The sequence below is a fragment of the Engystomops pustulosus genome, chromosome 2, assembly GCF_040894005.1.
Source record: "Engystomops pustulosus chromosome 2, aEngPut4.maternal, whole genome shotgun sequence".
In the NCBI taxonomy this organism is placed as follows: Eukaryota; Metazoa; Chordata; class Amphibia; order Anura; family Leptodactylidae; genus Engystomops; species Engystomops pustulosus.
Window position 1 is genome coordinate 29,957,191 of NC_092412.1, and position 24,444 is coordinate 29,981,634.

General features: G+C 44.5%; 2 protein-coding genes across 7 annotated transcripts in view; both read left to right on the plus strand.

Annotated features, from left to right (window-relative positions):
• The window catches only part of PIWIL4 (piwi like RNA-mediated gene silencing 4), a 149,503-nt gene extending 142,201 nt beyond the window's left edge, over window positions 1-7,302 (plus strand). For all 3 annotated transcript variants that reach the window (XM_072134143.1, XM_072134145.1, XM_072134144.1), the window contains exons 18-21: window positions 3,023-3,176; window positions 4,698-4,823; window positions 5,007-5,154; window positions 7,022-7,302. In XM_072134143.1, coding sequence (XP_071990244.1) covers window positions 3,023-3,176; window positions 4,698-4,823; window positions 5,007-5,154; window positions 7,022-7,138 — 545 coding nt within the window. In that variant the 3' untranslated portion in view covers window positions 7,139-7,302. The remainder of the gene's footprint in view (window positions 1-3,022; window positions 3,177-4,697; window positions 4,824-5,006; window positions 5,155-7,021) is intronic.
• A 543-nt stretch (window positions 7,303-7,845) lies between these two features.
• AMOTL1 (angiomotin like 1) overlaps window positions 7,846-24,444 on the plus strand; it is an 84,632-nt gene continuing 68,033 nt past the window's right edge. For 2 of the 4 annotated variants that reach the window (XM_072134146.1, XM_072134148.1), the window contains exon 1: window positions 7,846-7,962. In XM_072134146.1, coding sequence (XP_071990247.1) covers window positions 7,954-7,962 — 9 coding nt within the window. In that variant the 5' untranslated portion in view covers window positions 7,846-7,953. Of the gene's footprint in view, window positions 7,963-9,333; window positions 9,441-11,120; window positions 11,208-14,811; window positions 14,956-24,444 lie in introns of those variants that run through there. The other 2 variants (XM_072134150.1, XM_072134149.1) reach the window with 2 other exon arrangements.

Sequence of the window (24,444 nt, forward strand, 5' to 3'; positions counted from 1 at the left end):
TAGCATCAAAAAACCCCCTATATAACCAACCGATTTTCAAATCTGCACCCCTCAAACTATCAGAAACAGCATTTACAAAGATTGTTAACCCCTTGAGATCTTCATAGTAATTGAATTAAAATGGAGGTGAAATTTAGAATGGTCATATTGTTCCCTTATACGTTCATTTAGCCCTAAAATTTACACATTTCCAAAAGATAAAAAGAGAAAACTCACCATAAAATTTGTTCTACAATTTCTCCTGAGTGCAGCGACCCCCCACACGTGGCCGTTACTTGTGTTATGGGGGCACAGCGAGGCGCAGAAGGGAAGGAGCACCCTGCAGCTGCCAGGATTTTAGTTTTCTGGTTGCCCCCTTTTGAGGGCTATAAAATTTTCGCTTTTTCGTTATTGGGGCCATGTCACGGCATTTTTTTGCGCGATGAGATGCTTTTTCCAGTGTTACCATTTTGGGGTTGGTATCACCTATTGTTGAAAATTTAGGAACTTTTTTTGAGGTCATGAGTAGAAAAGCATCAATTCTGTACTGGATTTTTTACTTTTTTTTTTTTTCATGTTCACCGTATAGACTAATAATCATGTTATCTTTATTCTATGGGTCGATACGATTACGGGGATACCAGACATGAATATTTTTTCTTATGTTTTACAAAATTTGCCAAATAAAACCCTAATGTGGGGAAAAATCTATCATTTTTGCATCGCGGTCTTCCAAGTGGCATAGCATTGTTACATTTTTGGCTACAGAGCTGGTTGATGGCTTGTTTTTTGCGGGACATGTTGTTATTTGCAACAGTATCATTCTGGAGTACATATGTTTTGTTGATCACTTTTTATTGCATTTTTAGTTGGATATAATAGGTAAAAATCATAATTTTGGGCGGGATTTTAACGTTTTTTTTTACGGCGTTCATCATATGGGTTCAATAGTTATTTAGTTTTATTCTATGGATTGTTACGGACGCGGTCAGAGGTCGCACTAACATTTTTCCCGAAGGGTAATAATACTCCTCTTACTATTTTTGAGGAGTATTTTTAGCCGATGAAGAGTATGAAAATTTCGGTAATACATATACATATCTCATAGCCGTTTATAATGTTAATACACGCTATTTATACCAAAAAAAAATCATCTGTCTGCTCACTGCACACACTCAGCGCGCACAGTACACAGCACACACTCGCACAGCATGCACTGGCACGGCCCACACTGGCACGGCACGGCCCACACTGGCACGGCACACACTCACGCACTGGCACGGCACACACTCACGCACTGGCGCGGCACACACTCACGCACTGCCACAGCACACACTCACGCACTGGCACAGCACACAGTCACGCACGGCACAGCACACACTCACGCACGGCACAGCACACACTGGCACAGCACACACTGGCACAGCACACACTGGCAGCACAGCACACACTGGCAGCACAGCACACACTGGCACAGCACACACTGGCACAGCACACACTGGCAGCACAGCACACACTCGCACAGCACACACTCGCACAGCACACACTCGAACAGCACACACTGGCACAGCACACACTCACAGAGTGCAGTGTACCCCGGCCGCGGATCACACTCACCCGGGATCACATAACTGCTGGCCGCTGCTGCGGGCAGAGAGAATTGGAGCAGGACAAGGAGCAGCAGCATCGCGGCTCACATGTCTCCCCAGATTCCAGAGATCGCTGCATCCTGCTGAGTGGTCCCGCGCACGATGCGATCACGCTACTGCCATTCCCCTCCTATGCAGTGCGCCCCGGGCCGCTCAGCTTGAGCGCTACACGGAATAATTGCCAAGCGTATCTTTACGCATGGCAATTATTTTGGGGGGTAATGGCGCCTCATCACGCGTCTATGACGCGTGGTGAGGCGTTAATGCGACCTCTGGACGCGGTGATACTATATATGTGGGGTTTGTGTTATGATTTAGACTTTTTTGAGCGTTATATGTCTCTTTATATGTTTTGGGGCTTATGGGCATTTTTAGTGATTTATAAAGTTATTTTTTATTGAAAAACATATTTTTTTACATTTTTTACTTGATCCACCATGGGATATGAACAAGCAATCATCTGATCGTGGGGTAAAGACCCCCGGAAGGCATGTTAAATGCCGCGGTCGTGTTGACCGCGGTATTTAACGGGTTAAATGCCCGCGATCGGAGCCCACTCCCACCGCAGGTGTTAGCCGGGGATGTCAACGGTAGATTACCGTTGAAATCACTTGACCTCTATCCCATGGACAGGAATATGTGTCTCTTGTGTCCTTTTTCTGACCATGACCCCACTCACACAATTTCAGGTTGTATCATCTTGCTTCACCTGCATTCATTTTAAGAGGCAGTGGGGCTTATTTACTAAGGGTCGCGGAACACACTTTCATCGGACTGTTCGCCACGTTAGGGATTTGCGGAGCTTTGACAGGTATTTAACAGAGGTTTGCACTGGGATTGTGTCGCACGTGATCGGAATGAGGCGCAGCTGCGCTGACTTTCATACAGAAATCAGGGGGCGTGCCGTTGGATGATCAGACTGATTCGGACTGAGCGCGGGATTTAACTTTCACAAAAATAATGCACTTACATGCACCAGGTAGAAGAAGGTGAACTCACATGCAGGATATCGCTGGACTGGGTAAGTAAATGTGCCCCAGTGTCTTGTTTCTTTGGTTCTGTAGCTGATATAACCACAATCCTGACATGGTCGAAAAGTTGAGACTCTTATCTTTAATATGAAACCAGCAGCATGTTTCTAGGTTTCATAGAACTGAATATAGGGGTTTCTGACATGACACTTCAGCCTCTAAACTTGACTCATCTCAGGAAAAATCTTCTCTGCTCATTTTCACATGACTTTGGAGGAGATTTTTTGTAGGTAAATTTATGAGATGTCACATAAAAGAGGAAATTCTAGTAAGGGCATTTCTTAAGCTACCTGAGGGGGCTTCTAGTTTAGTGGGGTGTAATCTGGTGCCAGGTTTTTGAGTCATTCCTTATATTCTTAATAGGCGCTATTGAGAAGTGGCAGAAGTGTAACAACAGCCTGCCCGGTCGTATCATCATCTACCGGGACGGAGTCGGGGACGGACAGCTGCAGATGGTGGTGGATTATGAAATCCCTCAATTCCTCGGCTTCTTTAAAGAGTCGCACTCTACATACAGGTATGAGGGCAGCGGTGATAGCGCACACTCACAGGGGATGTTATACAGATTGACAACTACGTTTTATGTTTCCCAATCCCATTAAAAGTCACTTAGACATTAATGAAATCTCTGCAATGTTCTCTAAAGAATCAGAATTCATTGTCCTTATGAGACGCCTTCATTACTGGAGAGATATTCTCTGTATGGTTATATCTAGTCAGGTCAGGCAGCATTTTGCACTACTTACGCCATCCAATTATGAACCTTTAACCCCTTAACAACCACAGTTTTTTAGGTACATCGGATGCAACGCCTTTCTATGGTACCGCATCAGAAGATGTTTGCAGGACATCTTGTCCTGCTTCTGACGGGGCTCAGCACTAACACTTCGGATTGGAAAAGCTCAGATCCCAAGTGTTTAACATGGACCATGGTGTCTCAGTGGGTGCAAAGGGTTCGTACTCCCTTTGTCACCCATCGGTACCCCACAGCAGCAATCACAGGGTGCCGATAAAGTCACAGGCAGCCTGGGGTCTTCTGCCTGTAGCAGCTTTCTATTATGCCATGCCAGAGGTGCGGCTTAATAGAAAGGCTGTCAGTAACCGCACTGCACTACATAGGACATAGGTCCTCTCTCGCTGGTAAGATGGTGGTGCCCACGTGCCAATGCCATGGGCATTTAAAGGGGCTGTTCAGTGAAAACAAGTCAGATCTATCCAGAGGATTGGGGCTGACTTTCTGATCGGTGGGGGTCTCAGTTATAGCACCCCCACTGATCACAACAACAGGGATACATTGTACGCGGCAGTGCACATCGCGGCAGTACCACTGATTCTATTAGGGTGCAACAGGGGCACAACAGACCCCTGTCCTCATGATCCAATTACCGATCTGCATTTTACCCCCTATCCTATGGGTAGGGGGTTAATTTTTTGTCGCTGGACAACCCCTTTAAACGGTTAACACTCAGGATTGGTGCCAGCGCTGATCATTGGTGTAAGCGACAGGTCCTTTGCTGCATAATACTGCACGCAAGTCCTCTCCGTACTCTCTTATAGACCCCATTTTATCTGTGCTGTGATGTCTTTTCTGAGATATCTTCATCTCTATGGCACTGATGGAGATTACAGTTCTCTGCTACTTGTATCAGGGCCACAGACAGTGAATGGAGCTGCAGCGCACATGCTTCACCTGTCGCTTCATTTATATAGGGTACAGCGGACCCCTGTTTTCTTGATCCTTGCGGTACCAGCGGTGGGATCAGCAACATAAATCCTATGCATAGGGGATAACTTGTAAAAAATAGGGGATAACTTGTAAAAAAAAATACCCCTTTAAGTAGGGACTTGTTAGATCTTCGCCACTATCTGCCACTACATCAAATAAGTGGGAAAATTGCAGAACCAGACACAACCTGTATAATGTTGTGGCGCTGTTTCCAGAAGATCACAGTTCTGGGTTTTCTAATCTTGCACAACTTCTTCAACATATTTGTCCCCATGTACATGAATGGTGTGAGTGACACTTATTCTGTCTCAGCCCCAAGGTGACACTGGTTGTGGTGAGGAAGCGATGTACCACCAGGTTCTTCTGTGAATCTCATCGGGGATTACAGAACCCACCGCTGGGGACCATCATCGACAGCGAAGCTACAAGACCTGAATGGCAAGTAACTCTCCAACCAGAACCCCATTCATATCATACAAGTACTACTACTTGTGCTGCTACTATAACAATACTACTACACGTAGAGTATGCATGCCTCGGCCATAATACTACTACTACTATACTGTGTGCCTCTATCCCTTAACAATTCTACCACTGATACAATATGTGTGATTCCCACAGGTATGACTTCTTCCTGATCAGTCAGAACGCTCGGCAGGGATCGGTGAATCCCACCTACTACAACGTATTGTACGACAGCAACTGCCTGAGGCCGGACCACCTGCAGCGCCTCACCTATAAGCTGTGCCACCTGTACTATAACTGGCCGGTGAGTAGTGACCACCCCTGGCATCTCATCACTTATATATTAGATGTTGTAGGGGGGATGGTCCCAATTTGCGTAGGATTTATTGTGTTTCAGACAAGATAGAGAGATTTTCTGTATCCGCTTTTCTGCGTTTGTTAATTCTGCACAGATTTTCCCAAGCGGGTGAGGGATTGTATTATGCAGATATCACTACGTGGGGGATTTATACGGGATTATGCAGCTGTATACAGGGAGATGGGCAATATCTGGGCTCTGGCGACCTCTGCTGGTGGATATATACATGTGCATTGAGGATACTCTTATCCTTGCCTTATAACCTGACTGCCCGTTAGCTGGTGATCTCTAAGGAAACATCCATGAAGTGAAAGAGCTAAATTGTGACAATCACTTACTCTGACATAACCCAAAGATATCAGACTACTGCGGTCCTCACCGAAACCTCATCTGTCACCTAACAGACAGCCAGGACGCCATTAGTCACACCGGACATCAGTCCACAAGACTGGAGACGTCATGAGGAACAAGTGATAAAGTGCGGCCATGGATGTATAGGGTAGATCCCGATCACATTGTCATTTTCTACTCTTGACTTGCCAGATTTTACCCAATAAAATAAGCATCTAGAAACACGTTGCTGGGGGTCATATTAAAGATAAGAATCAAATTTTTCAGTTTCTACAGGACTTTGGTTTATGAGCTACAGAAACAGTTATACAGGCATAAAAAATACATTGGAACAGGATCGTTATCTGCAGCTTATATCCCAAACTATGGGGGTCATTTATCTTATTTCCTCCTTCTCCTTCCCTTTATGAGTTTTTTTGCCCCTCATTGGTCTTTGTCGTTTTGGCTCTTTGTCAAATGCAAGTTATTTTGAGCCTTATTGTGCAAATTTAAAAAAGGCGCAATTTTGTTGCATACATCACACCATTGCCTTTCCTAAGCGCCGCCATTTTGACGTGCATCGTCGCTCCCCATGAAGAACATTGTAATGAATGAGGAGGAAAATCCCCATATACTGCCATACTGTAGTATGGCAGTATATGATAGGATCGATCAGACAACCTAGGGTTAAAGTACCCTAGGTAGTCTGAAAAATAGTGAAAGTATTCGTACACTGAAAAAGTTATTAGCGCAGATAACAAGCCGTCAAAGAGCTCTTTACATGGAAAAATAAAAAAGTTATTGATTTTTGAAGGTGGGGAGTGAAAAATAGAAATGAAAAAAGCAAAAAAAAAAAGGTCTGGTCGTTAAGGGGTTAAATAAGGCGCAAACATCTAGAAGAAGGAAAAATACAAAGACAAATTAGGCACAAACCAGGAAACTTCTACACGGCGAACTGCTGGAAAAAGGTCCAAAAAATTGTGCAAATACCCCCAATGCACTCAAAAAGTCACTAAAATACAACCAATAAAGGCGCATGAGATAAATCTGCCCTTATGTCTTTAGTTGCCTCTTTCTATAGTTCTGTCAATCACAGAGCCATAATCCCTGGGGGATCTGATGTATGAGATTCTTATCTTCAATATGACACCAGCAGCATGTGACTAGGTGCTACAGAACCGAATATAGGAGCATCTGAAATGAGACTCCCCCCGCAGCCTCTAAACTTCTCTCATCTCAGGCAAAATATGACTCTTCTTTGCTCATTTTCACATGACTTTGAGGGAGATTGATGATAAATGGGTGAGATTTCACATTAAAGAGGGAATTTTAGAAAGGACATTTCATACCGTACTTGATGGGGCAAAATCTGGTGACTTGTTCATTGTGCAGATTCTGTGTACAGATCATGTGGTATAGATTCTCCCTGATATTAGTCATGTGATTGGATATGTTGTCTCTTGTATTTGTCTCCTCCTCACAGGGTGTGATCCGGGTGCCCGCTCCGTGCCAGTACGCCCATAAGCTCACCTTCCTTGTAGGGCAGAGCATCCACCACGAGCCCAGGATTGAGCTCTCCAACACCTTGTATTACCTATAAGTACATGTTTTATGCAGATGACAGGACGGACCTGAGCTGACAGACGTGGTGACGTATACAGGACCATGTACCTTGTCTGTCTCCCACACTGAGTTTACCTTTTGACATTTAGGAGCTGCGTTTATAGGATGGTTTTTTGGAACGACTTGTTACACGTTTTCTACAGAACTATTTTTTATTAAAGTTTTGTTATTTGCACTTTATTGTCTTTATTTTTTGTGCCCACGACAATCATAAAAAAACAGGGAGCCCCTTCCCTCCATATCCGGTAGAGGTGTACGCTTCCTGTTTTAATTCATTGTGACAGTCCCATAGAAATGAATACAGGGCCCTGCAAAAGTATTCAACCCCCTTGAATTTTTCTACCTTTTGCCACATTTCAGGCGTCAAACATAAAGATATAAAATTGTACCTTTTTTTGGTAAAGAATCAACAACAAGTGGGACACAATTGTGAAGTGAAACAAAATTTAATAGATATTTTAAATTTTTGCAAAAAATAATAAACTGAAAAATGGGGCGTGCAATATTATTTGGCCCCTTTACTTTCAGTGCAGTAAACTCCCTCCAGAAGTTCAGTCTCTGATCTCTGAATGATCCAATGTCGTCCTAAATGCCTGATGATGATAAATATGATCCGCCTGTGTGTAATCAAGTCTCCATATAAAGACCTGAGACTGGGACGGAGATTTATCTGCTAACAAGACACTGGGGCACATTTACTAAGCTCGGTGCACCAGGGTTTTTGGGGACTCAGAGGCCAGTTAAAGGGATATTTCAGCCTGTACATGCGCTCCACGATGCTCCTCCCTCCTGATGAATGACGTAAGTGCTCGGCGGGGATGTGAGTAGGGATGCAATACACTGCCCAAATAATGTAAATTCTCTTTAACCCCTTAAGGACGCAGGGTTTTTCGGCTCATTTCTCGCTCTCCAACTTCAAAAATCCATAACTTTTTCATTTTTCCGTGTACAGAGCTGTGTGAGGGCTTATTTTGTGCGTAACAAATTTTACTTTCCCGTAATGTTATTTATTTTAACATGCCGTGTACTGCGAAGCTGAAAAAAAATTGTGGGCTCAGTTTTTACGACTTTCACTCTTCGCTCCAAATAACACGCCTACTTTATTCTTTGGTTCTGTGCGATCGCGGTGATACCAAATTTATATTGTGTTTTAATACATTTTCAAAAATTAAACGAATGTGTACAAAAAAGAAAAAAAAAATTTTGCCATCTTCTGACGCTAATAACTTTTTCATACTTTGGTGCACGGAGATGTGTGAGGGGTCATTTTTTGCGAAATGAGGCGACGTTTTCAATGCTACCATTTTGAGGTCTGTGCGACATTTTTGATCACTTTTCATTACATTTTTTATGTCATGTAAAAAGGTGTAAAAGTCGCATTTCGGACATTTGGGCGCCATTTCCCGTCTCGGAGGTCACCGCCGGCCGTAACCGGTTTTATATTTTGATAGATTGGGCATTTTGGGACGCGGCGATACCTAATGTGTTTGTGATTTATACTGTTTATTATATTTTATATCAGTTCTAAGGAAAGGGGGGTGACTTGAATTTTTAATATTTTATTAATTTTTTTTTTCACAATTTCTTAGAATCTCCTGAAACCATTCAGCCTCGGGTGTGACGAAGACCCGAGGCTGTCATAGCAACCGATCGCCGCCCCCCGATGACGTTTGGGGGAGCGACGATCGAAGGTAACATGGCGTCGCCCATGCACCGCCATGTTTTAAGAAGAGGTTAACGCCGATGCGATCGGGCCGAGGCCCGTCCGAGGCCCGGGCCGAGGCAAGCGCAGACAAAGCGCCACGTGTGGCGCCGGCCTTTGTGTGATGCCACACGCCCCGTTTTTGGACCGGTTTAAAAACCTGTTCAAAGCAGCCAAGCGCATGGTAAACGGTAAAAAACTTATGCATTTTAAAAACACATATGTTTTTAAATGCATGCTTAAAAACTGACCCAAAACGCCATGTGTGGCATCAACCTAATAAGTACAACGCGATACAAATCGAACCAAACTTTATTAAGAAGATGACAAGCGAACAAAACGTTGGAGAGAGTTGGGACATTTCGAAAGTGGATTTTGTGGAACGAGCGTTCAAAATCTATTCTCCTTTGTAAAAAGGTTAATAACCGTCAATAAGATTTTTGGTGCTGCATATCTAATTTTGACCAAAGTTGCAGAAATCAACATCAAGATCATTTACATTATAATACTGGAGTGGAGAGTGCAGAGAGAATTTGTGAGAAGGCGACAAACAATCAAGAGCCAAGCTGTGGCAAAGGTAAGACAGACTTTACAGTTAACATTTTTTAGATTTATTTAAAAAAAAAATTCCTATTTCAAAAAGACCCAGAAAATACAAGATGGTGGACAGAGTTTTTCATCTGTGGTTGTGATATTGGAAAGACATGATTTTTAGTTGTAAGTCAAAATGAAGCAAAAGTTTGACCCGTAAAGAAGAGTAAACTTCAAAATTCTTTATTATAGGAACATAGGCATATTGCCACTAGTGTATGTGGCCATGGAAAATGAGGTTTTGGAAAGACACCGCAGGCGGAGGAGTGTGCACTAATCTTCCATGCTCGAGTTTGATAATTTTACAGATGAGGTGTACCAGCAGTTTCAGCTGGATCGGGCTTCAATCCAATGCCTGAGGGTGGTGGCACACGTGGCGTCTTGAACCCATTTTCAGGCAGTTTTTAAGCAGTCCGTTAAAAAATGCATGCGTTTGAAAAAGCATCAGTTTTTTTTCCGTTTTCCACCCATTATAATTATGATAATTGGGAATAACGGAAAAAACAGATGCGTTTTCAAAAATACGTGCTTTTTTTTTTTTTTTAACGGACTGCTTAAAAACGGCCCAAAAAGCCACTTGTGCCACCACCCTCTATGAGAAGCTTGAGGGCGCATTCACACGTTGCGCTTTCGTCGCGTTCATAGCGCGACGCTAGCGCACAGTGGGCGGGGCTCGGGCCGATCGCATATGCGCTTCCCGGGAAACGCATGCGATTGATAACCCGATCGCATGCGTTTCTCTTGAAACGCATATGCGATCGCCCCAAACTCCGCCCCCTGTGCGCTAGCGTCGCGTTATGAACGCGACGAAAGCGCAACGTGTGAGCGCGCCCTGAAGATTGGGGCTAAAACTGGACACTCACATCCATTAATTACATGGTTGATGGGTCCTTCCAGTGATGCATTGCTGAGCGTTTTGGTTTTTTGCAACCGAGCTTCAGCTGTTTAACCCCTTCGAGCACCAGGACATACTATAACGTTGTGGTGGTGTATGCAGAGCACTCACAGACTGAGCCCTCTCCATACACAGCGGGTGTCAGCTGTATATAGGGCGTCATCAGCCATGGCACCACACCCCGGCACATCTTTTCTCTTCATGTGCGCCCTGACCTGGAGCCGTCGCACATGAATAAGAAGAGAGACTACTAGAGGCGTGGGAATGGAGAGTACTCAGTTTTTTATGAGCCGGGTGGGGAATTCTCAGTACAAAAATACGGTTAAGGTGATAATGGATATAAACTAACCAAATGGCTCATGACGCCCTATTGCGACCCAGAACCCACCATGTGATTGCAGCCTCAGAGATTGGTCAGTTTTGTGGCCAGGTCAGGTAATAGCAGATCAGCCTCCTTTGGGACACGTTCAGTTTTTCAGATGCCGTTTTTGATGTCTAAACCAGGAGTGTAGTGAAAAAGAGGAGGCACGGCTTATTTTGGTTTAAAAAAAATGCATCTAAAAAACTGAATGTGTGAACGCAACCCATTCACTGCAGCTGATCGCTGGAGGTGCTTGATTTCGAGACCACATTGATCTTATATTGCATGTGTTTAGGGTTTAGGGTGACTACCCCTTTAAGCCAGGGGCACACTATTGCTATTCATGGTAGTATAGAAATGGGGTTGTATGCAAACTGTTCTTTAAATTATTTTTGAATTCTTTTCCCCAGTTCCAGGACACTGCCATCAGTATAAATTGCATCCTGAATAATGATTCCCTCTGCAGCCACTAGGTGGCAGTAAAGAGACGCCACAAAGTGAGTTCATCGCAGCCCGCAGGCAAGCGAGACACATAGGGCTTTGTTCACATTTGCGCTGATTCATCCTTCCAGAGACACAAGCTTGCATTCATTTATAGGGATCTCTTAAGGCATCACTTAATTTTTATTAAAGATTACACTAATATCTGCTAATGGTGCACCCAGTTTTATATAGTTATGCATTGGAGCGGCCATGTGACTACAGTCCTAAAAGTGTCCCATTATACAGTATAATACAAATGATCATGCTGTGCCCTGCTGGTCACAACCAGTACTGCAGCTCACACTAATCTATAGCATCAATACATATCACTGTATCAGAGGTCACAGACGTGAAGGTCGTCCTATCACATCCTCCTCACTGCTTGGAACTACAGCCGGATTAGCCGTCTCCCTCAGGACTAAAATGAGTTAATTTATGCAATAAAGCAAATCATGTCTCAAGCCTAGAGGTCGCGGCCCTGCCTATAATCCTGTAATAAGCCCGATTTGCTTGCCTTGGGATAAGTCTACTTAAAGTTGCAGAAAAATATCTAGACAAATAGGTTTAGTGCTGGAAGCATCGAGATGAATCAGGACTGGTGGAATAAGCCACTTATTACATGGTGCAGGTGAATAGTCATATGTGATGTACGGCACAAGATATAAGAGCGTGCAGGACTTCTCCAGTGCTTTCCTCTGGTCTCTTCTCCAATTGACTCTTCTCCAGTTTTTATTTTCTGGTCTCTTCTCCAATGGACTCTTATCTATTTTTTTTTTTTTGTTTCTGCTCCAATGCTTTCCCCTGGCCCCTGCTCCAGTGCTTTCCCCTGGCCCCTGCTCCAGTGCTTTTCCCTGGCCCCTGCTCCAGTGCTTTCCCCTGGCCCCTGCTCCAGTGCTTTCCCCTGGCCCCTGCTCCAGTGCTTTCCCCTGGCCCCTGCTCCAGTGCTTTCCCCTGGCCCCTGCTCCAGTGCTTTCCCCTGGCCCCTGCTCCAGTGCTTTCCCCTGGCCCCTGCTCCAGTGCTTTCCCCTGGCCCCTGCTCCAGTGCTTTCCCCTGGCCCCTGCTCCAGTGCTTTCCCCTGGCCCCTGCTCCAGTGCTTTCCCCTGGCCCCTGCTCCAGTGCTTTCCCCTGATCCCTGCTCCAGTGCTTTCCCCTGATCCCTGCTTCAATAGTCTCTTCTCCATTGCATTTTTCTGGTCTCTGCTCCAGTGCTTTCTTTTGGACTCTACTCCAGTGCATTCCTCTGGTATCTTCTCCAGTTCTTTCCTCTGGTCTCTTCTCCAATGGACTCTTCTCTAGTGTTTTTTTTTGTTTCTTCTTCAGTGCTTTCCTCTGGCCCCTGCTCCAGTGCTTTCCTCTGGCCCCTGCTCCAGTGCTTTCCTCTGGTCTCCGATCTAGTGCTTTCCTCTGGTCTCTGATCTAGTGCTTTATTCTGGTCTCTTCTCCTGTGCTTTCCTCTGGTTTCTGCTCCAGTGCTTTCCTCTGATTCAACAGTCTCTTCTCTAGTGCATTTTTCTGGTCTCTGCTCCAGTGCTTTCCTCTGGTCCCCCCTCCAGTGCTTTCCCCTGGTCCCTGCTTCAATGGTCTCATCTCCAGTGCATTTTTCTGGTCTTTGCTCCATTGCTTTTCTCTGGTCTCTGCTCCAGTGCTTTCTTCTGGTGTCTGCTCTAATGGTCTCTGCTCGAGGGCTTTCCTCTGGTCTCTGCCCCAATGCATTTTTCTGGTCTTTGTTCCAGTGTTTTCCAATGGACTCTTCTCTAGTGCTTTTTTCTGGTCTCTGTTCCAGTGCTTTCCTCTGGTCTCTGTTCCAGTGCTTTCCTCTGGTCTCTGCTCCAGTGCTTCCCTCTGTTCTTTGCTCCAGTGCTTTCCTCTGGTCCCTGCCCCAATGCATTTTTTGTGGTCTCTGCTCCAGGGCTTTCCTCTGGTCTGGTCCATTGGTCTCTGCTCCAATGGTTTCTGCTACAGTGCTTTCCCCTTTCTCTGCTCCAATGCTTTTTTTTATGGTCTTTTCTCCAGTCTTTTCCTCTTGTCTCTTCTCCAGTGCTTTCCTCTGGTCTCTTCTCCAATGGACTATTCTCTAGTGCTTTTCTCTGGTCTCTGTTCCAGTGCTTTCTTCTGGTGTCTGCTCCAGTGCTTTCCTCTGGTCTCTACTCCAATAGACTCTTCTCTAGTGCTTTTTTTCTGGCCTCTGCTCATGGGCTTTCCTCTGGCCTCTGTTCCAGTGCTTTCCTCTGGTCTCTGTTCCAGTGCTTTCCTCTGGTGGTCTCATGCCAGCACCACCATTGAATTCGGTGATTAAAGGGGTATTCTCGTCTGGGCATTCACATTCAGTTTGATAAATCTGCCATATATAAACATTTCTTCAATTGGATGTTATAAAAAAAATGTTCCTGTGTGAAGATGATTTCTCATCAATGTAGTCATTTTGTCCCTTAGAAACCAGATGGCTTCCTCGGTTACGACCACGTCACATTTTGGCAGCAGTGGCCGGACATGCAGTATAGAGTCCTGCCTGACCACATGGATTCAGTATCCATTACCACAGGGCGGCTGTAGACATACAGTAACTACCAGACATTTCATATACAAAAACTTTTTTTTTATTTGTGCAATCCATCCAGCAGTATCCGAGGAAGCCATCTCGTTTCTAAGGGACAAAATGACTACATTTATGAGAAATTATCTTCACACAGGAACAGTTTTTTTAATAACATCCAATTGAAGAAATGTTTATATATGGCAGATTTATCAAACTGAATGTGAATGCCTAGGCGAGAATACCCCTTTAATGACTATATTTTCTGTTAAAAGGAACCTGTCAATTTTCACTAAAGACAGATTGTAAAAGCCCATGACACCTGCAGTGCAAAGATGCCTCTCTGCCTTTTCTAAGCATTTGCATTACAATATAATTGTGTGTTATAACTTACTCTTGCATCCTGACAAAATCCTGGGATAGTCACAGGGGCTGGACTTTGGTTTGGATGCATTTGAAAAAACAATTGACCTGTCTGAGCTGCAGGCTGCATCTTTGTGCTCCTGTACAGCTTGTCCCTCCCCCACTGATGTCAGGTCACCAGGAGCATAAAGGTGGGGTCCAAGCTCTGAGGAGTGAGTAACACAGACAAGTCACATGTTGTTTTTTGAAATGCATCCAAACCAAAGTCCAGCCTCTGTGACTACCCCAGGACTTTGTCATGGAGCAAGAGGAAGTTATAACACACAATTATATTGTAATGCAAATGCTTAGCAAAGGCAGAAAGGCAGATTTGCACTGCAGGTGTAATAGGCTTCTGCAACCTGTCTTTAGTGAAAATGATGTCCCTGGTGACAGGTTCCCTTTAAATTCTAAACTGTATTAACCTCTATTAACGTTCCCTCATACATTGAGGTGGAGCATCCCTTGCACTGATGACAAATTCAAGGTAAAGACCCATATATAAAACAAATAAACATAAAGTACCATATGTAACAATACAACATGCGTATACTATAGGCTCTGGTAGGTGGTGAAGCCTGGCACGGGGGGAGCCGGGGACGTCTGGCAGCGGGGAGCCGGTGGCATGTCACAGCACGGTCGCCTCTTTTGAAATTCAGAGCAATCAGCTATTTCCAGGCCTTACGTAGTGAAAACGATGCAAGTCCAGGCAATGGCTGCATATTTCCCAGAGAGAGATCATCCACACTGCGCTCAGGCAGCCGGCAGCACGCAGATCCAGCCTCCTCCTCCACAGACACGTTCTACAAAACGCAAGTAAAAGAAGGTAAAACAAACCTAAATTTCACATCAATTTTATCCCAGGGGTCCTACTCCTCAATACCGGGGTCTATGGCTACTTACTCTCTGCAAACTGAAAACATTCCACGTATATCGAGGCAATGGAAACTAGAGACGTGATGCCTCATGTTTCTGTCATGTATATGACCCCATTATAGTATTTATATGGGTTTTAACTACCCCCACTAAGAATCCTGTAGGAATCCCTTTATTTTGTACTTTATGTATTTATGTACAATACCTGGTACATACTGTATGTTGTTATTATTGTGCTTTTTGCTATTCTTGTGTTATATACAAGGTCCCCGGGCTATCAGACTAATACCCACCCTCCAAACCTTCAAATGTGCTCTTAAAACCCATCTCTTTAGGCAAGCCTATCACACTCGCTAACTGCATGAAATGTCAACTCTCCCTTTACTAATCCATCCTATGTCCTATCTCCCATCTGTTATCTGGCAAACAGCAGATATATACCAAGCTCCAGGCTTCTCTGCAGTCTCTTTCACCTAGGACCCTGTAAATAAGATGGCGGCTGATGGCTGGTTCAAGCAACAACATCGTTGTTTAGTAAATTATTTATTAAATTATTTTATATTGTTCCCTTATAAAGAATGGCTGGACCATTATACAACCTCTTGTGTCACCCCCTCATCCTCATAGACTGTAAGCTCTTGTGTCACCCCCTCATCCTCATAGTCTGTAAGCTCTTGTGTCACCCCCTCATCCTCATAAACTGTAAGCTCTTGTGTTACCCCCTCATCCTCATAGTCTGTAAGCTCTTGTGTCACCCCCTCATCCTCATAAACTGTAAGCTCTTGTGTCACCCCCTCATCCTCATAGTCTGTAAGCTCTTGTGTCACCCCCTCATCCTCATAGTCTGTAAGCTCTTGTGTCACCCCCTCATCCTCATAGACTGTAAGCTCTTGTGTCACCCCCTCATCCTCATAGAATGTAAGCTCTTGTGTCACCCCCTCATCCTCATAGTCTGTAAGCTCTTGTGTCACCCCCTCATCCTCATAGACTGTAAGCTCTTGTGTCACCCCCTCATCCTCATAGACTGAAAGCTCTTGTGTCCCCCTTCATCCTCATAGACTGTAAGCTCTTGTGTCACACCCTCATCCTCATAGACTGTAAGCTCTTGTGTCACCCCCTCATCCTCATAGACTGTAAGCTCTTGTGTCACCCCCTCATCCTCATAGAATGTAAGCTCTTGTGTCACCCCCTCATCCTCATAGACTGTAAGCTCTTGTGTCACCCCCTCATCCTCATAGACTGTAAGCTCTTGTGTCACCCCCTCATCCTCATAGACTGTAAGCTCTTGTGTCACCCCCTCATCCTCATAGACTGTAAGCTCTTGTGTCACCCCCTCATCCTTGTTGACTGTAAGCTCTTGTGTCACCCCCTCATCCTCATAGTCTGTAAGCTCTTGTGTCACCCCCTCATCTTCATAGTCTGTAAGCTCTTGTGTCACCCCCTCATCCTCATAGTCTGTAAGCTCTTGTGTCACCCCCTCATCCTCATAGTCTGTAAGCTCTTGTGTCACCCCCTCATCCTCATAGACTGTAAGCTCTTGTGTCACCCCCTCATCCTCATAGACTGTAAGCTCTTGTGTCACCCCCTCATCCTCATAGACTGTAAGCTCTTGTGTCACCCCCTCATCCTCATAGACTGTAAGCTCTTGTGTCACCCCCTCATCCTCATAGAATGTAAGCTCTTGTGTCACCTCCTCATCCTCATAGACTGTAAGCTCTTGTGTCACCTCCTCATCCTCATAGACTGTAAGCTCTTGTGTCCCCCCTCATCCTCATAGACTGTAAGCTCTTGTGTCACCCCCTCATCCTCATAGACTGTAAGCTCTTGTGTCACCCCCTCATCCTCATGGACTGTAAGCTCTTGTGTCACCCCTCATCCTCATAGACTGTAAGCTCTTCTGTCACCCCTTATCCTCATAGACTGTAAGCTCTTGTGTCACCCCCTCATCCTCATAGACTGTAAGCTCTTGTGTCCCCCCTCATCCTCATAGACTGTAAGCTCTTGTGTCACCCCCTCATCCTCATAGACTGTAAGCTCTTGTGTCACCCCCTCATCCTCATGGACTGTAAGCTCTTGTGTCACCCCTCATCCTCATAGACTGTAAGCTCTTCTGTCACCCCTTATCCTCATAGACTGTAAGCTCTTGTGATAAGGGCCCTCAATTCTATTGTTCCATATGTTTGTTCTTTGTAATATATTTGTATATGTCCCCTATGATTTGTGAAGCGCTACGGAATTTGATGGCGCTATATAAATAAAGATTATTATTATTATTATTATTAACCCCTTCACACTCCGTGACGGATATATCCGCCACGGAGCTGTGAAGGTTATATGAAGAAGGCTCATGGGCTGATCCCTCTTCATACAGAGATGGGCTTTGCTGCATATCGCAGCAAAGACCCATCGCTATCACCCGCGGTCGGTGCTTGCACCGATCGCGGGTGTCAACCTTTTCAAACCCTTTCAAAGTCGCCGGCAGCACTTTAAATTTGGCGGCGCATGGGCGCCGCCATCTTCCCTCCGATCGCCGCTCCCCCGAACGTCATCGGGGGGCGGCGATAGGTTACCATGGTAGCCTTCGTTTGACCCGAGGATACATGGCTTCTGCATATCCATTACAATGAGCCTGTGGCTCATTGTAATTGTATTAGGTATCGCCGCTTCCCAAAATGCCCGATCTATCAAAATATAAAAACGGTTATTGACGGCGGTGACCTCCGGAACGGCAAATGGCGCCCAAATGTCCAAAACGCGACTTTTACACCTTTTTAGATGACATAAAAAATTTAATAAAAAATGATCAAAATGTCGCACAGACCTCAAAACGGTAGCAATGAGAACGTCGGCTCATTTCGCAAAAAATGACACCTCACACATCTCCGTGCGCCAAAGTATGAAAAAGTTATTCGCGTTAGAAGATGGCAAAAAAAATTTTTTCTTTTTTGTACACATTCGTTTAATATTTGAAAATGTATTAAAACGCAATAAAACCTATATAAATTTGGTATCACCGCGATCGCACCGAACCAAAGAATAAAGCTGAGGGGTTATTTGGAGCGTAGCGTGAAAGTCGTAAAAACTGAGCCCACAAGAACATGACGCACATGCAGTTTTTTTAAATTTTTCCACATTTGGAATTTTTTTGCGGCTTCCCACTACATGGCATGGAATAATAAATAACATCATAGGAAAGTAAAATTTGTTACGCACAAAATAAGCCCTCACACAGGTCTGTACACGGAAAAATGAAAAAGTTATGGATTTTTGAAGATGGAGAGCGAGAAAAAAGCGAAATTCCCTGCGTCCTTAAGGGGTTAAGGTCACTTGTGGGGAGAGAGATGACACTCTGGGTGGTGTGTTTAGACGATGACCTGCCCCTTTAAGGGTACTCGCCTGGTTTATTCAGACCAAAAACAATCTTTTTACAAGTCTAACCCCCATAGATGCTACCAGGTGATGTGACTATGATCCTGTATGACTATGGAATTGTGGACACTGAGCCCCCAATCTCAAGGACTGGACCACCTATAGATAAACCAACTTTGGGGGCTTACATTCTATGGCAGGCCTAAAATGTATCTTCCCACTCCCTTGGAGATCACATAGTAGATTTAGATGACTTTAAGGATCATCTTTAACTCATGTGGAAGCCCAATTCTTGGCTCTACGGCTGGTCTGTACCTAGAAAGGAACCATGGCTGCTGAATACTTAGGTTTGGAATATTTTTATTTCCATTGTGATGGCTCATCCATCATGGTTTTAGACCAAGGACAAATTGGCAGTGTCGGACTAATTCTGGCTCCCAGAGATACGGTCACAATATGGGACGGGTTATGGGACGGTAGCCCAGGGCCCAAGCCTTGCAAAGGACCCGTGGCCACCAAAAGCATCCTGCAAATTTGATATTGAGAAGGACCTACACCCATGAAATCCCCATACATTTTCCTGCTATTAATGCACAAGTACACAAGAGCCATTTCATTACCTTTGATGGCCCTCCAAAGGTCCTGAAACCACAGATTAATAGGAGACAGAAGGGAAACCTCCTCCACTCAACCACAAAGCTGATTTTAGTACCATATGTAGGAAGTGATTTCCAGACTAGTGGGGCTATAATATTCAAGAAAAAGAAAAAAGACAGCAACCCATGTAATTACCAAACGCTGCTTGACAAAGATTCATGGTGAATTGAAACGTTGCAGTTTTTTCTATGCCTGTGTGAGTAAAGGTTTAACCTTTTTTCATCATATTGGATGCTGTGGCCTTCTCTCTTTTTTTTTGGCTATAATATTCATACATCCCAGAGCCCATGGCAGTCTTAATCAGCCCCCTACTACTAGGGTCAATTTCTTTTAAGTTCATGGACAATGGGTCTCCAGGGTACTTTTAACTTGGAAGCCCAAGAAACCCCAGTCTGACACTGCACATGAAAATGTTGCAGATTTGCTGCAGAATGTCCCCAACTTAGAGGGTCCACTGGTGGGCCAAGCCTATTACACAACATAAGGCCCAAATAAGTAAAAGATAGACCCATATGGAGGAGACTTTGGAGCCAGTCACTTGTGTCTATTGTAGGTTCCTTTAGACCTTTCCTCTTACATCTACTACATGGCTTCTGAACTTCAAGCCTTGAGGGCACACTTCTTGTATATGTTGAGTGACTCATAAGTGGAGCATTTACTCAACTATCAGTCATGTAAAATCACAGTCATGTAAATCCTCAACATGATACTGTAAGTTCAGACAAAGGGTCAGGAAAAGAGAATAAGCAGGGGCGGGGACTGCTTAGGGAGGAGCTAACAATCCCGCCCAGGAGGGACCATGTTCTTGGTTCGCCACGTGGCCGTTATGGAGCCAGTCTAGTGAATTAGTTCATCAATGCATAAAATAGGTTGGTGTAAGGTGACGGTGCCATCCTCCTATTAGTGGCAGAATGATATTTAGGCAGTATGTAAGAAGGAGGTGAGACGTACATGGAGATTTCATGATGTTTTGGTATTTTAGATTTAAGGCACATATTTCACTGAAATCTTTTGTTATTTTGTGGATTAAAAAGGTCGGAGACTGGGGGCCTGGGGATTGCACTCTAATTGGTTAGTCGTACAAATACTGAACTTTCATGAGCCACAAAAAGAACAAAAGACAGATATAAAGATATGAGATAGATATAAAGATATGAGATAGATAGATATGAGGTAGATAGATATGAGATAGATGGATAGATATGAGATAGATGGATAGATATGAGATAGATAGATATGAGATGGATGGATAGATAGATGGATATGAGATAGATACATGATAGATAGATATTAGATAGATAGATAGATATGAGATAGATAGATAGATAGATAGGAGATAGATAGATTTGAGATAGATAGATATAAGATAGATAGATTGATATGAGATGGATAGATATATATGAGATAGATAGATATGAGATAGATATGAGATGGATAGATAGATATGAGATGGATAGATAGATAGATAGATACATGATAGATAGATAGATATGATATACATGATAGATAGATATGAGATGGATAGATAGATAGATAGATAGATACATGATAGATAGATAGATAGATATGACAAATTAGAAAGTTTTGATATATTAATAATAGATTATTAGAGATAGATAGAAATAATATTTGATGGAATAGCTCACCTTCCCCATTAGCAGTAATGTTAGATGATGTGACATCAGCTGGTATGGGGGTCTTCATCTGTATCAGGATAAGTAGAAATATTAGACAATGTAAAAGGAATAAATATTTTACAGCCCGGCCGCAGTCTATAAACCCGCACACTCCCGGCCACAGAGACGGATCGCAGAGGTTATGTTTTATAGCTCGGGAAATGTGGAACATATTTCACAGTGTTTTATGATAATTACGGCTTCTGTGAGGAGAACTTCCATTATGGATGATTTACTAAGGAGCTTAATGTGTTGTTTTATTGTAATTTGTGTAAATGACTGTACAGGGGAAGTGTATTTAGTAGTGAGCACCAAACAATAGGAACGTGTAAGGAACAAAAGGGAGAATTAGGTGAGGGGTTGCTTCACACTACATATCATTTATAATACTAGTGCTGATTATAGGCCCATGTGTAACTACTGTACTACTTATGGACTCATGCTGCCTGTAGAGCTATCTCTGTTTACAATCTGCTCAGTTCATCCTGCTCTATAACATGCTGTATGCAGATAGGACACCATGTACAATCTGCTCAGCTCCTCCTGCTCCATAACATGCTGCCTGCAGATAGGACACTAAGTATAATCTGCGCAGCTCCTCCTGCTCTATAACATGCTGCCTGCACATAGGACACTAAGTATAATCTGCGCAGCTCCTCCTGCTCTATAACATGCTGCCTGCACATAGGACACTAAGTATAATCTGCGCAGCTCCTCCTGCTCTATAAAATGTTGCCTGCAGATATTACACTATATGCAATATGCTCAGCTCCTCCTGCTCTATAACATTCTGCCTACAGATAGGACACTATGTACAATCTGCTCAGCTCCTCCTGCTCTATAAAATGTTGCCTGCAGATATTACACTATATGCAATATGCTCAGCTCCTCCTGCTCTATAAAATGCTGCCTGCACATCGGAAACTATGTACAATATGCTCAGCTCCTCCTGCTCTTTAACATGGCGCCTGCAGATAGGACACTATGTTCAATCTGCTCAGCTCCTCCTGCTCTATAACATGCTACCTGCATATAGGACACTATGTTCAATCTGCTCAGCTCCTCCTGCTCTATAACATGGCGCCTGCAGATAGGACACTATGTACAATATGCTCAGCTCCTCCTGCTCTATAACATGCTACCTGCATATAGGACACTATGTTCAATCTGCTCAGCTCCTCCTGCTCTATAACATGGCGTCTGCAGATAGGACACTATGTACAATATGCTCAGCTCCTCCTGCTCTATAACATGCTACCTGCATATAGGACACTATGTTCAATCTGCTCAGCTCCTCCTGCTCTATAACATGGCGTCTGCAGATAGGACACTATGTACAATCTGCTCAGCTCCTCCTGCTCTATAACATGCTGTCTGCAGATAGGACACTGGGGCAGATTTACTTACCCGGCCCATTCGCGATCCAGCGGCGCGTTCTCTGCACAGGATTCGGGTCCGGCTGGGATTTAAGAAGGTAGTTCCTCCGCCGTCCACCAGGTGGCGCTGCTGCGCCGAAAATAATCTTAACGCCCCGGAATGCACCATCCCATAGCAGGTGAAGGTGAGCGCTTCCCAAGCGACACATTTCGGTTTTTAAATGCGGCGGTTTTTCCGAATACGTCGGGTTTTCGTTCGGCCACGCCCCCCCATTTCTGTCGCGCGCATGCCGGCCCCGATGCGCCACAATCCGATCGCGTGCGCCAAAAACCCGGGGCAATTCATGTACAAGCGGCGCAAATCGGAAATATTCGGGTAACATGTCGGGAAAACGCGAATCGGGCCCTTAGTAAATGACCCCCACTATGTTCAATCTGCTCAGCTCCTCCTGCTCTATAACATGCTGTCTGCAGATAGGACACTAAGTACAATCTGCTTAGCTCCTCCTGCTCTATAACATGCTGCCTGCAGATAGGACACTAAGTACAATCTGCTCAGCTCCTCCTGCTCTATAACATGCTGCCTGCAGATAGCACACTATGTACAATCTTCTCAGCTCCTTCTGCTCTATAACATGCTGCCTGCACATAGGACACTATGTACAATCTGCTCAGCTCCTCCTGCTCTATAAAATGTTGCCTGCAGATATTACACTATATGCAATATGCTCAGCTCCTCCTGCTCTATAACATGCTGCATGCAGATAGGACACTATGTACAATCTGCTCAGCTCCTCCTGCTCTATAACATGCTGCCTGCAGATAGGACACTATGTACAATCTGCTCAGCTCCTCCTGCTCTATAACATTCTGCAAGCAGATAGGACACTATGTACAATCTGCTCAGCTCCTCCTGCTCTATAAAATGTTGCCTGCAGATATTACACTATATGCAATATGCTCAGCTCCTCCTGCTCTATAAAATGCTGCCTGCACATCGGAAACTATGTACAATATGCTCAGCTCCTCCTGCTCTATAACATGCTGTCTGCAGATAGGACACTATGTTCAATCTGCTCAGCTCCTCCTGCTCTATAACATGGCGCCTGCAGATAGGAAACTATGTACAATCTGCTCAGCTCCTCCTGCTCTATAACATGCTGTCTGCAGATAGGACACTATGTTCAATCTGCTCAGCTCCTCCTGCTCTATAACATGGCGCCTGCAGATAGGAAACTATGTACAATCTGCTCAGCTCCTCCTGCTCTATAACATGCTGTCTGCAGATAGGACACTATGTTCAATCTGCTCAGCTCCTCCTGCTCTATAACATGCTGCCTGCAGATAGGACACTATGTACAATCTGCTCAGCTCCTCCTGCTCTATAAAATGTTGCCTGCAGATATTACACTATATGCAATATGCTCAGCTCCTCCTGCTCTATAACATGCTGCATGCAGATAGGACACTATGTACAATCTGCTCAGCTCCTCCTGCTCTATAACATGCTGCCTGCAGATAGGACACTATGTACAATCTGCTCAGCTCCTCCTGCTCTATAACATTCTGCAAGCAGATAGGACACTATGTACAATCTGCTCAGCTCCTCCTGCTCTATAAAATGTTGCCTGCAGATATTACACTATATGCAATATGCTCAGCTCCTCCTGCTCTATAAAATGCTGCCTGCACATCGGAAACTATGTACAATATGCTCAGCTCCTCCTGCTCTATAACATGCTGTCTGCAGATAGGACACTATGTTCAATCTGCTCAGCTCCTCCTGCTCTATAACATGGCGCCTGCAGATAGGAAACTATGTACAATCTGCTCAGCTCCTCCTGCTCTATAACATGCTGTCTGCAGATAGGACACTATGTTCAATCTGCTCAGCTCCTCCTGCTCTATAACATGGCGCCTGCAGATAGGAAACTATGTACAATCTGCTCAGCTCCTCCTGCTCTATAACATGCTGTCTGCAGATAGGACACTATGTTCAATCTGCTCAGCTCCTCCTGCTCTATAACATGGCGCCTGCAGATAGGAAACTATGTACAATCTGCTCAGCTCCTGCTGCTCTTTAACATGCTGCCTGCAGATAGGACACTATGTACAATATGCTCAGCTCCTCCTGCTCTATACAATGCATCCTACAGATAGGACACTATGGGGGTCATTTACTAAGGGCCCGATTCGCGTTTTCCCGACGTGTTACCCGAATATTTCCGATTTGCGCTGATTTCCCCTGTATTGCCCCGGGATTTTGAACGAAAACCCGATGGATTCGGAAAAACCGCCGCATTTAAAAAAAGAAAAGTGTCGCGGAGCTTGCACTTACCTTCACTAGGAATAGGCCGGTGA